The sequence below is a fragment of the Histoplasma capsulatum genome, genomic scaffold (genome assembly GCF_000149585.1).
Source record: "Histoplasma capsulatum NAm1 scaffold_7 genomic scaffold, whole genome shotgun sequence".
In the NCBI taxonomy this organism is placed as follows: domain Eukaryota; kingdom Fungi; phylum Ascomycota; class Eurotiomycetes; order Onygenales; family Ajellomycetaceae; genus Histoplasma; species Histoplasma mississippiense.
This window is the reverse complement of record NW_001813976.1, coordinates 871865-887455: the sequence shown is the minus strand read 5'-3', so window position 1 is coordinate 887455 and position 15591 is coordinate 871865. Positions and strand designations below refer to the sequence as shown.

Below are 15591 nucleotides of genomic sequence, written 5' to 3'. Positions count from 1 at the left end.
ATTTTCTCTCCATTTTCTTCTATTTACATTTATTGAGGTTATTGCATTGCCCAATGGTGATATTTCGGAAATAAATGGCGTTCGGGGGGGGAAATAATTCAAATTTCTAGTCTGAATTTCATCAACTGGCAAGATGACACAGCATTTTATGTCTCTATCATTCATGTGTAATGTAGTATACAGTGATTAAAGCAGCGAAGAAAATTCCAATGCCGGTATCATATAAAGAGAAGTGTCCAAGCAAAGCCCCTATTATATCCCATATCTGCAAATACAGATATCCACGGAAGTGAAACTCTCGAAAAAAATAAAATAACACCACGATCGGTCAAGGTTGCCCACTATGTCCAGGTTGCTTGATCTCATCCGCCTGCTCCTTGGTCTGTTCCTGTTCCCGTGGAATACCAGCATTTTGTTGTTGCTGAGCCGTCTGGCCCATCTGCCCTTGCACCTCACGCTCAGAGGCTCCTGCAACAGCCCTCACTGTGCCATCTTCCCACCACTCCACATCACCGTCCAACTTCCCTTTCAACAGAGTCTGGCCATGTTCCGACAATATATCTTCCAGCGTAGACTTTTTATCCATGAAGATGTTAAGATGGTCGCTGATTACGTGCCTATTCCTGCAGCCAGGACAAGAGATAAGTACGGTTCCTTTATAGTAGCCATGTTGCGAGATTCGATGTGATGAGCGGTGACCGCATGGCTTGCAGGTAAATGTAATTTGAAAGGCGCGCTCTTCTGCGCGACGCCGGGCATTCTGCGCAGCATCTTCGGGGGTCACAGGTTTGCTGTCTGTAAGAGACGAATGTGTCCTGATGGAGGTTGGGCTATATCTGCAAAATTGGGAGGAGAGGAGCGGCGAGGGATTTGGGCGGGTCGTGGATGAAGGTGAAATGAAATATCGAGTTCTAGATGAGCGCGATACGAGCGAAACATGGTTTGCGCGAGTTGCCAAGCTCTGGACTAATCGTCGGGAGGAAGTCATGATTCTGGATAAGGGAATAAAATAGTCAACTATTGAGCTATGTAATATCTCACTTTATATCTCAGGAGGTTATTTCTTCTCCAGTTTTTTTCCTGGCATGACATAATTACAGCGAATTGACGGATAAATAATTATTCCGGAAACTAATCCGGAAATACATTATTCCAGGACTGGCGTTTATATTACATGCTTCGTCGCATCAAATGTGTTATGCACGTCTTTCAGGTCTCTGTCGCCGTCACAGAGAAAAGAAGGTGAATTCCATGCGCTGCTCTGTGTTATTGGATTATGGAGAATCGGTACCCATCCTGTTTTCATTTGTATTGTTTTAATTTTAAGTCGCTGCCTACACTCCGTTTTGGCTTTTTTCGCCGTGATTTCCCCCGCCAAGGTAACAGCGGCCTTATACAGTGAACTCCGGCGGTTCACTCTTTTTTCTCCAGCTCCAGGGGAGATTTCGCTTCTCACGGGAAATGGTAACATGCTATTTTGTAAATGAGGAATGGCGATGAAACAGAAAACCAAAGTTCGTGTTCCGCGAATGGTAAGTTTTGCATCTGTCACCCCACCAGGCCTCCGTTCCCTCCTCGCTTTGCTCCTTCATCAGCAAATTATTTCCACCACGGGATCAAACGAAACATTAGAGAATTTCAGCTTACCCTTGGTTATTTAAATTAGAGCATAGCAGCAAGAGACAGCTCTGCCAATTTCCACACTTCATGGGCTGTGCTGGCTGCTTCCATTCGTGAAATCCATACAAAAAACGCCTCGCACCTATCCTTCGAAGAATTGTACCGAAATGCATACCAGCTCGTTCTTATAAAAAAGGGTCTAGACCTCTACGATCACGTAGTCGAACTGGAAAGGAACTGGCTTCAAAATGAGGTGCTAGCAAAAGTTACCGCGGTTATTGCCCCATCGCTTGCTTTGGCAGGGGACACGGTAGACACCCTGGATCAAACAAACGAAAGAAAATTAGCTGGCGAACGCTTTTTGCTGAGGCTCAAAGAAGTCTGGGAAGATCATCAGCTTTGTATGGGCATGATTACAGATGTGCTTATGTACTTGGTAAGATTCTCAACATCCCAACGTAGCCATTTCTTCCAGAGCCGCAATGTTACCAGCTTCTTGTATGTACTAATATCTCCGAAAGAATAAATTAATCCTTCAGGATAAACAACGCCCGTCGATCTACTCCATGGCAATGTTATTATTCAGCGATTACATCCTGAAGGCATATGTCGGAGGTGATAGGCCGATAACGGTTGCCGAGGTCTTTGAGGACACTGTTCTACTCATGATCCGTCTAGAACGAGAAGGAAATATTATTGATCGAGCTCTAATACGGCATTGCATGTACATTCTTGAAGGCCTGTATGAAACAGACAAGGAAGAGGAGTCGGAGAAGCTTTATGTTACTTCTTTTGAACCCGCTTTTCTGGAGTCGAGCCGGCTTTTCTACCTCGCAGAAGGCCAGCACCTCCTCGCCACAGCAGACGCCTCCACTTTCTGTAAACGGGTAGCGGAAAGGCTACAAGAGGAGGAAGATCGCTGTCGACACACATTGTCTCCTATGACAGAACACAAGATCAAACAGGTTATCGATGAAAACTTGATTGAACAACACATCGGAGATGTCATGGCTTTGCCAGATAGCGGGGTCAAATACATGCTAGACAACGATCGATTAGGAGACTTGAAAAATGTCTACGAGTTGAATTCAAGGGTCGACGTCAAAAAACGGGCATTGACATCCGCTGTACAGGGTCGGATTGCTGAACTAGGATCAGAGATAAATATAGCAGCCAATGAAATTCCCCAAGGGCCTCTACCGATCCAAAAACCACCAGAACAATCCCAAAATGGAACCAAGGTTAAGGGCACTGATGACAAAGGCCCAGTAAACCTACAGACTGCAGCTGCAATAAAATGGGTAAATGATGTTCTGCAGTTGAAGGCCGTGTTTGATAAAGTTTGGGAGCAGGCTTTCATGCGGGATCAAGCAATGCAAACATCTATTACAACAAGCTTTGCTGATTTTATCAATGTGAATTCTCGAAGTTCGGAATATCTGTCACTGTTCTTTGATGAAAATTTGAAAAAAGGAATTCGAGGTAAAACAGAGGAAGAAATAGACACTCTTTTGGAGAATGGAATCACCCTACTCAGGTATATTCGCGACAAGGATTGCTTCGAGAGCTATTATAAGAAACACCTTTCCCGGAGACTCCTCATGAAGCGATCCGCAAGCACAGAGGCAGAACGGCAGATGATCGAAAAAATGAAAATGGAAGTCGGTAACACTTTTACTCAAAAATTAGAAGCGATGTTCAAGGATATGGAGCTGTCCAGTGGTCTCACATCCAAGTATGCGAACTATGTATCGCAACAAGGAGACCCGAATCTAAAACGTATTGACCTCGAAATAAGCGTGCTCACAAGCACCATGTGGCCGATGGAAATGGTTACCAGCTCCAATAAAAACGGCACTCCTTCTGCTCATTGCAATTACCCGAAGCACATCGAACAGCTCAAGCAAAGCTTCGAACAATTCTACCTCGGACAACACAACGGACGCAAACTTTCATGGCAGTCTGGTATGGGCACTGCCGATATTCGTGCTACGTTTCCGCGACCCAATGGGAAAGTCGCTCGTCACGATTTGAACGTATCCACCTACGCTATGGTCATTCTCCTCCTCTTCAATGATCTGCCTGCAGATAAATCTCTCACTTTCGAAGAAATCCAAGCGCGGACAAATATCCCAACCAGCGAGCTCTCGAGAAACTTGCAGTCACTCGCTGTAGTGCGGAAAACTCAGGTTTTAATGAAAGAACCTATGAGTAAAGACGTGAAGCCGACAGACCGATTCTTCTTCAACGAAAAATTCCAAAGCCCGTATACTAAAATTAAGATTGGTGTTGTCAGCAGTGCAGGCAACAAAGTTGAAAATAAGGACGAGCGGCAGGAAACAGAAAGGAAGATGAGTGAAGAGCGTGGTGGCAGCATCGAAGCAGCAATTGTTCGAATTATGAAGTAAGTGTATACTCTCCACCCTGGTTTTCCAAGGTTTAATTTTCTCGTCCCTACCTAATCCACCCCAACAACATGCCGCCTCTTCTCCAAAGCATAAGTAAGGAAAGGAACGCTGACCATAAATTTCCCAAAACCCATCACCAGACAAAGAAAAACGCTTTCTCACTCCCAATTGATGGCAGAAGTAATCTCTCAGCTGGCCTCTCGGTTCAACCCCGAAGTGAACATGGTCAAGAAGAGAATCGAAAGTCTGATCGACCGCGAATACATCGATCGAATTCCCGATTCTGACCCACCAGCTTATGTATATCACGCATAGAGAAGACACTCACTTACGCTTACACACGCCGCGCGCGGAAGACGAAAGCGACACCTTTTTTTCACGTAGCTAGATGATATTAGATGACCTCCCCTTACATTTTCCCTATATTTTTCTTGACATCTGGGCTCCTTAGGGCTCCTTATACTTGCCTTACTCTCCTCTAGGCATCCAGTTAGTTCTTTCGAAGCGAGCTTTTCCTCATAGCTCAGCTCTGCGATTTCCTTTCCAAGCTCATTTTCTCATCGACATGCGCTCATTTTCCATATCTGTCCTTGCTTCTCCGCCGGCTTTGGGCCACGTCGCCTGCCCTCACAAATTGGGGCGGTATCATAAGAGAAATTTGGAAAAGGAGCGAACAATATTGGTTTTCTGTCTTTAGCTCTTCTATTTCCTTCCTGCACACCATGATGAGTTTACGGCATGCACGAGAAGCGGACATTGAATACCATAATATCTTATCTTGGCGTGGAGTTCTTCAATGGATATGTGGAATACATCTCGAATTTTCCTTTCTCTCTGCTTTAATAATCTCCAGGTCTAGCTCTTGCAATGTTTACTACCGCTTCCTGCTGGTGGTCAACATCCTCAATGACCATTACCTTAATATACGGCGACAAAAATCATCCTGATGGAGGTAGAAGGTTGGTTCATTGTAACTATCCAGCGGGCGCAGCACCGCTTAAATAGGTGTGGTCGCATGGCCTTCTAGCGAGAGGTAGGGATTCCAACACATCCCCTTTTATACCAGAATTTACGTGCAGTTGTGTGAACCAGGCATAAACACTCTCAAGCTTCATTCCCTTACAAAAAATACAAATACACCAAGGATACCCGGAGGTTCTTCCTCACTGCCAGGAACCTCCTTCACCTCCACTTCTCCGCCCTTTTGTACTTAGATTTACTTTGCGAGCCTGAGCATAGACGTCTCCCATTTCGACAGATTACAATTGATTTATGTCATTTTCTTTTAGGAATGGTCCATCGAGTCTCTCATCCTCTTATTCGTCAATCATTGAATATGCCGAAACGCAATGCGTGTTTAAGTGCGCAAGTCTAAGAACACGATCGCCATGTGATAAAAAACAAAAAAACAAAAAAGAAAAGATGACGCCAACCTTTAAACGGCTCAGAGCCATATGATAGTTAAAACATAAATCAACCAAAAAATTGGAATCCAACCATGGACAAATCTACCCTATGAAAACCCGATATGAAAAAAAAAAAAAAAAAAAAAAAAAAAAAAAAAAGGCGCCATATAGCCTAAACCCTTCTCCAAAACCCTGAGATTAAAGAACCTCCACTTCCCCCCTCCGCCACGCCTCCTTAACCCCTTCCCACCTCGCAACCCAAACCTCTCCCCACCTCATCCTGCGGCCATAAATATCCTCGTCGGCCCCCATCTCATCACCCGCGCCAGCGGGAATAACGATTCTCACCTCCTCCACCAAACAGCGCACAAACACCACCTCCTTCGTCTCGGGGCCTTGAATCATACTTGTCCCGCCCGCATTGTCGTCTAATCGTCGCAGCTGTGCGGGGAAGGTCGAGAGGAAAGAGCTGTTGTAGTGTGCTGTTAGGAGGGATTGGTGGGTGTGGAGGAACGCGGACTCTTGTGGGGAAAGGAGGGGCTGTTTTGCTGAGGATGCGTTTGTGGATGATTTATAGGCGTTTGTGGCTGAGGGGGGATGCGTTGGGGTGGGGGTGTTGAAGGTTGCTTGGGAGGATTGCTGTTGGTGGTGAGATTGTGAGGAGGGTGAGGACGAGGAGGGAGGTGGGGACGAGAGGAGCAGGTAGTGCAAACTGTGCTTCGTGAGTTTTGAGAGGCGTTGGCGTAGCAAGGAGCGAATTACATATTGGGTGCGCGAAAGGTCTGTTTGAAGGATGGAGAGCTTGAGGTTTGTGTTTGGATTTTTGCTTGTTGAGGGATCGGAGGCCGCGGCGGTGAGGTCCTCAATTTTTTCGACCTGGAGAAATATATATCATATGTTCTTTAGTTATTGTTGTATGGCGAAAAGGATGTAGGTTGAAAACTTTGCTGGTTCAATTGATGCTAGATGGAACATTTCCTGGGTGCATTCTTAATCTCTGCGAACCCCAGCACTACATCTCACGCAAACAACAAAAACACAAAACACTCAATCCATATGTGATATCCACTCACCTGCTTCCGAACCCTCTCCATAACCCTCTCCATCAGCGCGCCGGGCCACGGCAGTAGCTCCGGCACGCCCCTCTCTGTAACCCAAAGCCGTATTAGTAGCTGCGCATCGAGCGCAGTGGCCTCAGGAGATGAAAGGTCCGGCTGATCAACGGAGGCGAGAATGTCATCGATGGTCATCTTGTTTTATTTGTATTAATATCTGCAATTGGAGTTCGGTATAATTGGAATTTTTAGGTCTTGTCCTTTGGGTTTGTATAACACGTAACATGTGTGTGAGGTTGAAACTTCCGAAAAGGGTTAAATTGAATCGCGTGTTCGGATATGGGACGCGTTTGGCGATTGGAATGAACGACCTTAGTTTACGAGGATCAACAATAGTTACAAAAAAACAATTCTTAATAATTTATCAATATTTTTTATTTGTTTCTTTTTTCTTTTCTTTTCGTTTTTTTTTTTTTTTTTTTGCTAATTCGATTTCTCCATGGCATTATCGTAATACCTTTTGTTGTTAAAGAGATGGGAAAAAAGGAAAGACGGTTAAAAGGAAGGACAAAGCAAAAGGGGACATCACGTCAATCCTCCCACCCATCATTTTTAGCAGTCCGTCGTCCGCCAGCACATGATTCTTTCACTTTTCATATCCCTCAATAATCCAGCAACTATTCTCCAACATCAAAAGTCCTGACTGAAGGTGCCAACAAACACACAGCCACACAATCAACCGACTAATTACCTCCCTGTTTTCTGTTCAGGCATAAACACGGTGTATCCCGACCATTCAAAAATACCTCACGAAAACCCACATCTCTTTTCGCATCTCTGGCTAGGTCACACATGCGAACCCTGGGCAAAAAAAGGAAAAGGGAAAGAGAGGGGAAGGGGGGAGACGGAGAAAGCGGACGGGGTTATAGAGAACGGGAGACAATGCTAGATGATAAAAAAAGGCTGGGTAAATTTAAAGAGGTAGTTCACAAAAGGTAGTTGTTGGAACAAAACTTCATTCAAACAGAGTGAAGTCGAGGTGATTATGAATTGAGAAATGTAATGTGAGCGAGTACTGAAGCCGGCGTAACGCAGTTTAGAGAAAATAAACCCAGGGCAGAACAAGGACCGAGAAATAAGTAGCTTCAGCAACTCATAGAAATCGGATATGTTCCTGCTGCGGAGAAGGTTCCGGTACGAGTGATGGGATGGATGGATAGGTGAATGGATCAATTTGTTCCTCGAACTGTGGGCCGAAAGTATGGCTGCGCTTAGATATGTAGATGCAAACATAGGAAATAAGGTTCGATGAGGATGAAAGTTGTTAAAGTATGTGTTTTTGTCGAAACTTTAAGAAAAAGGAAATATATAAGTCAATTCCGGTGAGGTAATAGCTAAACCACTCATAGAGCGATATGTCGCAAAATGTGGATAAAGTGTTGGATAATTAATAGCGGAAGCTCAATACTTGCTGAGCCGATAATTGTATCTCTCCAAGTATCCTATAATGGAGTAAATGTATGTTGCCCGCAGTAAATTGTTCTATCGCAGCAAAGAGCGTTTGCTTGGCCGACCTCGGTGGTGGCGGCAGGGTCAAAAGAATGATGAAGTAAGTCTCACAAGTATGTTAGCGATTTCGTTTTGTTCGAAAGCTGTTGAAATGTCAAAAAAGGTCGGCGTGGAGCCGAGATTGAAAGGCTAAATGGAATTGGTCCAAGATTCAAAAACGCAGGGACTGGTAGTGCCAGACTGGCGGAGCAGAATAGAAAAAATTAACAAGGGAACGTAACTCCATAAAAGCGTTCAGCGCCATAATTCAAAGATCATTGATAAAGTTATCAGTGGCTAAACATACGCCGTCCAGGCAAGCGTCCAGGTTCCGGGATTTCCAGAGACAGGTTGCGGTCACTGCCAGCATTCCGACAGCGCCCCGTAGGACTGTCTTCCATTTGGGTAGTAGAATGTTGTCCGAAAGCAAATGTCTGAGCTCTGGCAAGCTTTGACCGTTGTTTTACTTTCCCGAGGCCTCTTTCACAGGCAAAGGCATGCTCCTTTGCGGCCATCTCAACATAGTTTTGCGGAATGCAGAGAGATCGGTACACGGAAAAGAAAGCACTGTAACCACCATCCAGGATATACATTTCGGGGTATGTGAGTTTGGGGTACTCGTCGATATTGACTGCGCGATCTTTGTGTCGAATAAACTTGGCCCTAAATCGATATGTAAGAAAGACATTTCGCAAAAGATGTGAAAAGGTGATTGTTGGGAATACGACTCACATAATAGGAGCACGGTGAGCAGAGTACTCGCAATGGAAGACCAACATCGTGTTTGGCTTCATGTCCTCAGAGAACAACCTCGATGCAAGATGCTCCTTATCATTGTAATTGACAGCACCATTTATATGGCCACCTTCATACTCGTACTCAAATCGACAGTCAATAATGATTATGTCGTTATATTTATCATTATATTTCCCATCAAGAATATCAACCAAAACAGTGCTCTCAATCCTGGGGAGACTGTCGGGTTGATCTTCTGGGATGAAATGAGGTAAATGTAGAGTAGGTGCCTCTTCCATATCGCTTAAAGATAGGATATTCACACTAGCATCGTTGTCTTGATTCATTACATCGTCAGGGTGCTCAAACATGCTTAGTGACCTTCTACACTGTTTCCTAGGTCGAGAAAATGGATTGGAACCTTTGCGCACAGCACCATGCCCTGGAGACCCGTTTCCGCGAGATTGTCCGACGAAACTTGAAAAGGGAGCTCGTGGACGAGAGAGTCCCATTTGTTCATTTGAAAGATTGGTCCGTGAGGCTGGTCTTTCCGGTGATCCCTCAAATATCTCAGATAATGAAAGCGATGTCGACGTAGAGAGCTTACTATTTCCATTTCCAAATTTCACGAATGGTTGGGAATTGCTCACTGATGGACTTTTAGAGATTCCACCATGAGCCTTAGCTCGCATCAATGAAGGACGGAGGAAAGCGGCCCTTTTTCTCCTAAAAGAATATCAATATCAGAACTACTTTTGCATAACGTAACGAATGTTTACGGCAGCTTACTCTGGCGGAATATTGGGATGAGTTGACCCAATTGGTGAATCTTGAAGAGGACTAGGGATGTATATCTTAGGTTTAGGGTTAGACAGATCAGCCGTAGGAGACTCCAAGTCACTATCTGATTGGTGAGAGTAGGGAATTTTGTGCGGTAACGGGGACATGTCCATCATATCAACAGAAATGGCCGGTGAAGATGAGGGTAGAGGAGGTGTTGTCATTGTATCTAAAAATATTGTGATTAGCTTCACTGGAATGTCCATGTCCATCAGCTGGGATATTAAAGGGGGATGGGATATATTACCTCGACCATTTTCCGAACCAAACGAATTCGCTGAAAACAGCGATCTCCGCGGTGTTACTAACTGAGGACTGTGGACAAGTCAGTAGCAAACCTAGGCAAGAAAAATCCAAAGTAAAAAAAAAAAAAACAATTGACAGCGAATAATACACCGCAAGATAGGCAATTACCTTTGGTCAATGTGGAAGTTCTGTGAAAGATCTGCAGCTAAGCTTGCGGTAGGAGAGGAGCCTCCAACGTGCTTCACACTGAAGTAATCTGGACTTCCTTTCGTCTTGGAGAGTTCCTTAAAATTGAAACTGTTCGGGCCAAAATTTCTCACTGCAGGGAAGGATTTGAATGAAGCAGCCGTCTCCGCCCGAAAACAGTGACCGAAGAGCACAGACGGGGGCTGCATAGCAGCAAGAGGAGACGAATGTTCCATCCCCCCAAGTTCCTAGCTCAGAAAATCAGGAATTATTATCCTTTTGACTGTGTATCTGTTCCTCCACTCAGTCGACCGGTAGACACAACGCCAGACAGTTCCAACTCAAACGTAGGATTGTCCGGGAGTGGGGGCGGAGAGGATGGAGGGCGGAATGGATAGACGGTAGCAGTCAGGTCGGGGTCAATTCCTCGAGCAAAATGTAGGCATACGGCACGTCCAATGCACTCTGCAAGACCAGCCCTCGGAGCTTGTATTCTGGGTTGTCGGCTTTTCGTCTGGAAACCGAAATCTTCTACCGCAGTGGCTTCGAGAAGCAAGCAGGGCGTAGGATGCCGAATTTCAAGTTATAACAACATCATCCAAATTTAAGAGGAGAAAGGCAAACAGTATAGTAAAACGGTGGCCGAGCAAAAGGACCGACGGGGGGGGAAGCCCGTCGACAAGGCTGTAACGGGGAACGGGGAAGCGAGAAGGGCACTTCTGGACTGGGGAGAAGGGTGAACACAAAATTAGAGAAGAGAAGGGGAGCAGGATGAAGAAAAGGAAAAGAAGAGGAGAGAGAGAGAGAAAGCGGAATCGTGGGTTGGGGATGGTTTGGAGCTGGCGGCTGAGCGTGTTGCAATGGGCAACGGTACGCCGGAGTGGGGAGGTGAAAGAAGTCTTTGCAGGTCCCGCACCCGCCAACAATGTGTGGCGCGGTACTCCCGGGTACCTGGCCAACCTTAGCGACTGTCTCCAACTTTCCTTCCCCTTGCTCCCATGACAAAGGGCAACCCAGGCCGCTGAGGTCAGGTCCTGGAACATTGGCTGCAGGCTTCATTCCGGCTTCATACTTGACTGGGAAAGGTTCTGCTACATCGGACAAAGTCAGCTTCCCTGATCCCAGGATCTTACATTCCTCCGTTTCTGTTGGCTGGGTCTGCTTCGTATCCCCTTCTGCTGCCGCTGTGACTGGTCCGTCTGCCTGCTCTTGTACCGCCCAGTCCAATAAACTACTGCACAGTCCTGACCAGACCCTTGTTAGCAGCTTGTACTATCATCCTGACTGGCAGAGCCGCCATCTGGTTGCTGAAGCAATACCATGACGTGCAGTTTCAGGGCGGATTTCTTGCTCAATGGACAACGCATACATACACAGCAAAAATTCGAAAGCTCACACAGAGCTCGAAAATAAACAAACCCCTTTTCTCCTTCGAAGAGGCTCATGGGGAAGTAAAATAATTCCATTCCACATTAATCTTATTGTAAATGATACAGCATTCTACGTACGGAGAGTGTTCAAAATCCCAAATATGCCCCAGCGTGCTTGTTCCTAAACACCGTGGTGCTTGGAGTTTCAGCATCAAACACAGGCTGGAAGAGCGGCATCCGGAACTCTCTCCTGGATTTCCGATATCACATTCCAAGGTTCTTATGCAGGCCGCCAATGAGCGCTTCGAATATCCGCTGCGTCCCATGGATATATCAAACATCATAGATAGAACAAAAAAACAATGAAATCATTCTACATCAAGCTTGGTTAACCATCGTTGAAACGCTTCCACCTTGCTCTGGCAAAGCAAATTACAAGAGATCTCATTGCAAACCACCTTAGTCACCAATTCCTCCAAGCATGTTGTAGAGATGGTGGTCAATCTGGGGCTGTCAAACATGTCTCTTTTACAAAGTTCAGGTACCAAACGATATCCGCGTTCAGCTCCAAATCTTATTTCCTTCAATCGGATGGATGGAAGCCCACAACCCTCTTTTGGGTGGAATAGCCGCCAGTATAAAGCAAAACAACCCTTTCTTCCAATTATAGGCCCAGCTTTACAGCGTACGATCCCAAGTATCTCTTCCCTGTTTAAAAGGTGCTTCTTTTCTCCATCTCCGAAAGCAGGAAAACAAGGGGACAGACAAGGATGTTGCGATGGGAAATAGCTTCCTTTGAACCAGAAATAGCCTGTCAATGGCCACAGAAAAGACCCTCAAATTCAGCCAGCCTGCCCCGATGGTTCCTCGTTACCTGATCCACTTCGTACGCGTACCACCTAGGCAAAAATTCTCCTCTGGAATGTCTCCATTCATACTAAGCAGCTCAAGCTTCAGCGTCTGCAAAAGGTAATCCTTAAGTTCCCTTTCCGCAACAAGGCGAGCAATAAGAGGGTACTATGTAAACAAAAGCAGCACCAACCACTCTCAAATGGTTACTGCTGTGCCACAACCCTCGGTGCCACCCCTGGCTGATTGACCGACCCCCCCCCCAGAGGGCTTCCAAGGTTCTGAACGATAATATTAACCGAGAGATGAATGAGAGTAGCCAATCAGCAGCAGTGAGCATGTGCAGAGTTATCCCACCCCAATCATGAACAACAGCAAAAATCATTGATTGAGCCATCTTTCGCTAGCTCCTTTCTGGTATCGCGCCATATTTGTCGCCGAATTTGATCGTGACGAAATCTTCCGCTTGCCGTGTTCAATACATCAGAGGGGTCATCATGTGTTCTCCGGCTTATCTTGATGTCATGACAATCGCCACCGAGAGATTGGGAAGCTTCGAGCAACAAGACTTTAAAACACTTCGAAGCCAACAAGCTCACGCGAGTTCTCCGAGATCTAAGTCGTTTTCTTCTCTTCACAGTCTGCAGGGATGACGAGTTGATATCCAACAATGCAACAAACAATATGAACTCCGGAATATGTGAGACAAACCACAAACTCTACTGTCCGTTCACGGGTCGACAGAACCAAACTGCCAGAGCTGAAGACCGAACAGGAGGCAATCGCTAATTGGTAATTGGTGGGGTTAGAATCGGTCACGCTGGCCAGTGAACATCCCACCTCCTTCCCCTCCCTTCAACCTTGTCGGTTTTGTGCCTTGGTTTCTTCCTCCTCTCTCTTCTCCAAACCAACCATGTCGCACCAACGCAAAGCCAACTCATTGGCAAAAAGCATATCACACTCGTGACTCCCTAAAATAACCAGAGAAAAGCAAAATAAACTAAAAAGGAACGAAAGAATTCGATGTCACTCTCTTGACGTCTACGGCTGTAGACTTGGAGATTGGTCGATCACGCCACTCAATGCCAATCTCGCAAGCGCCCATCCCCTCGATCCTGATGGCATTCTGTTTTTAGCTTGCTTTGATGATTCCTTACACCAGCAAAACCCCGCACCGTTGCTTCCAGCGCTCTGTTTCATGTTTTCGTTTCCGTTGGCATCATTGTCAGCCACGGCCAGGGCCCCACGCAGAGCCTGGGGCCCGCGTCGTGCCAAGAAGTAAACAATGCGGGCGAGCCACGAAATCCCGTGACCACCAGCCAGCCTGAGGTCCGTTCCGGGAACAGCGAAATAAAAGTTCAAGGATCTGGTTGCCAGCAGTAAAATTGCCACAGATGGCCCCAGAATTGCAAATCGCAGAGTCAAGGAAAACAGAAAAACGGACAAGACTGCAAAGGAAATCAAGAAAATATAGGAATAGCCGACAAGACAATATGAAAATAACCGGAATGAAGGATATATATCCGCAGTATAAGCCATCGTTAAATTGGACGGTAGTTTTGAATTTAGCTTCTTCCCGATATTATTTGATCATCCATCGACTAACTAACATAGCGAACTCGATTTTTCTCCAGGCTCTGGGTTTTTGGGTTTTCTTTTCTTTTCTTTTTTTGCCTCACTTCAGGATGCCACTTCAGGAGGCCACTTGAGGATGCGTATTCATATGCATGCATTCCCAGAAGCGGCCCGGTTATTTTCAAGAAGCCAATAGTTTGAGTTTGTCGGGAAATTGAGAACTTTCCCAATGAAGCAAGCCTGGGTGCACGATCTCTGTTGTTATGGTGAACAGCAAAAATTTTCTCTCAGCAAAGACGATGATTGAACAGCCCCAGATTCCATTTCTCGTGACACATGATTTTCTTTTCATCCAACCTCAGCAATCCTGACGATTGTTGAAAGAAAAAAGAATATAAATCAATCAATCAATCCTTCGAGCGCCCACTTCGGGTCGAAGCCTCCTTTTCGTTTAGACGATACTGCATCAGGATATCGTGGGCATGAAATTCTCCGTGTTGCGTACCGAATTTGTTCATGACCTCAGCTGACGTGAAGCCTCATGGATATTTTATTTCTTCAACTGCCTCTTGTTCTCATTATTGTTTCATATTAACGCCAGATATCAATCTCGTTGTGGCGTTTTTGAGTTGTGCTTTCATTCTCAGCCTTTCTTTACTCTCTCACTTGATTATTTTACTTCCATGATGCAGTCAGTCATTCTTCGAGTTTCCCTGGGAGATGAGATTACTCTAGTTCTTCCTTCTCCAGCTCCCAGAAACATCGATGGGCTTCTCGTCAAAATGATAACCCAAAAGCAAAGTCAGAATGCGGCCACCAACATCACCTACGCGACAGGCCTTACGTCGCAGGGGTGTATTGTGATAAGATGAATATATATATATATATATCATTTCATAGGTCTCCCAATCGAGTTATTTGTTCCGGGCCGGCCTCAACACTTTCAGTTACTTGCCTACAGAAAGCAAATGGCAACAAAAATGACAATCTATTAATATATAAACTAATGAAGGCTATCATTTGTCGACATATTCATGATATGATGCATCTCGTCAGAACTTTTCACATGATGTACTTGGCCCATCACAAACTGGCTAACCCGAGGGCTCACCATAGAGAAAACCAATAACCATCAAAGTCGCCCACTACAATCGTTTGAGATGAAAAATCGGCCTGAAAGTTTCCACTGGCTCCAAATACCCTTGGTCTGGCTGCAGATAACGGCCATCTGTGTTTGTATTTCGTCGCAATTGGCCCGTATGGATCGTATTTTTAAAGGTGATCTTTTTGAAACTAAATGTAAAAATTTTCATTCGTTATCTGGTGCTCTTTTGATGTTGTCTCTATTTTCTTTCGGTGTGTTGGAATCGTGAAATGACGGTGGCAGACTTGCACATGCCGGACGATTTGATGAGAGGCCATTTGGAATTGTTTTCCCTCCCGTTTCACTAAAAACGCCCCAAGTTGTCAATCTATTTGGTTTAGGTTCCCACCTCTTATTTTGGCAATCGATCAAAATGCACAGACTGTCACGCACACTCCAGACGTTGAATGAGGAGATCGCCTATCTTCAAAACCACGTCCTCATTATCCAACCAGTCCACCTGACTGTCCACCATCTTGGTATCCCCAGTTCGACAATCCATCGGCCACGAGATCAAACGGGTTAAACATGGATACAGGACCGTGGCCTTGGAGATAAGGCATCTGCATCGCCGCCACATTCCGCCCCTTCAATCATCTTATTTTATCA

General features: G+C 45.5%; 5 protein-coding genes across 5 annotated transcripts in view; 1 reads left to right on the top strand and 4 right to left on the bottom strand.

Annotated features, from left to right (window-relative positions):
- Nucleotides 1–328: 328 nt before the first annotated feature.
- On the bottom strand, nucleotides 329–759 carry HCAG_05901 (predicted protein; the record flags this gene model as incomplete). The annotated part of the gene is made up of 2 exons (XM_001538246.1): nucleotides 329–617; nucleotides 650–759. 2 exons carry the CDS (start codon nucleotides 757–759, stop codon nucleotides 329–331), a joined length of 399 nt encoding a protein of 132 aa, XP_001538296.1.
- Nucleotides 760–1496: 737 nt separating this feature from the next.
- On the top strand, nucleotides 1497–4343 carry HCAG_05900 (conserved hypothetical protein; the record flags this gene model as incomplete). The annotated part of the gene is made up of 4 exons (XM_001538245.1): nucleotides 1497–1532; nucleotides 1667–2056; nucleotides 2160–4024; nucleotides 4169–4343. The coding sequence occupies 4 exons, from the start codon at nucleotides 1497–1499 to the stop codon at nucleotides 4341–4343; spliced, it is 2466 nt and encodes an 821-aa protein (XP_001538295.1).
- Nucleotides 4344–5632: 1289 nt separating this feature from the next.
- Nucleotides 5633–6684, bottom strand: HCAG_05899 (conserved hypothetical protein; the record flags this gene model as incomplete). The annotated part of the gene is made up of 2 exons (XM_001538244.1): nucleotides 5633–6310; nucleotides 6508–6684. 2 exons carry the CDS (start codon nucleotides 6682–6684, stop codon nucleotides 5633–5635), a joined length of 855 nt encoding a protein of 284 aa, XP_001538294.1.
- A 1643-nt stretch (nucleotides 6685–8327) lies between these two features.
- HCAG_05898 (M-phase inducer phosphatase) lies at nucleotides 8328–10253 on the bottom strand (the record flags this gene model as incomplete). Its single annotated transcript, XM_001538243.1, has 5 exons — nucleotides 8328–8700; nucleotides 8770–9421; nucleotides 9562–9612; nucleotides 9860–9927; nucleotides 10027–10253. The coding sequence occupies 5 exons, from the start codon at nucleotides 10251–10253 to the stop codon at nucleotides 8328–8330; spliced, it is 1371 nt and encodes a 456-aa protein (XP_001538293.1).
- Nucleotides 10254–15367: 5114 nt separating this feature from the next.
- Nucleotides 15368–15591, bottom strand: part of HCAG_05897 (predicted protein) — a gene marked incomplete at both ends in the record, with an annotated part of 1325 nt that continues 1101 nt past the window's right edge. Inside the window, one exon of the mRNA XM_001538242.1 lies at nucleotides 15368–15545. Within this exon, the coding sequence (XP_001538292.1) occupies nucleotides 15368–15545 (178 nt within the window). The remainder of the gene's footprint in view (nucleotides 15546–15591) is intronic.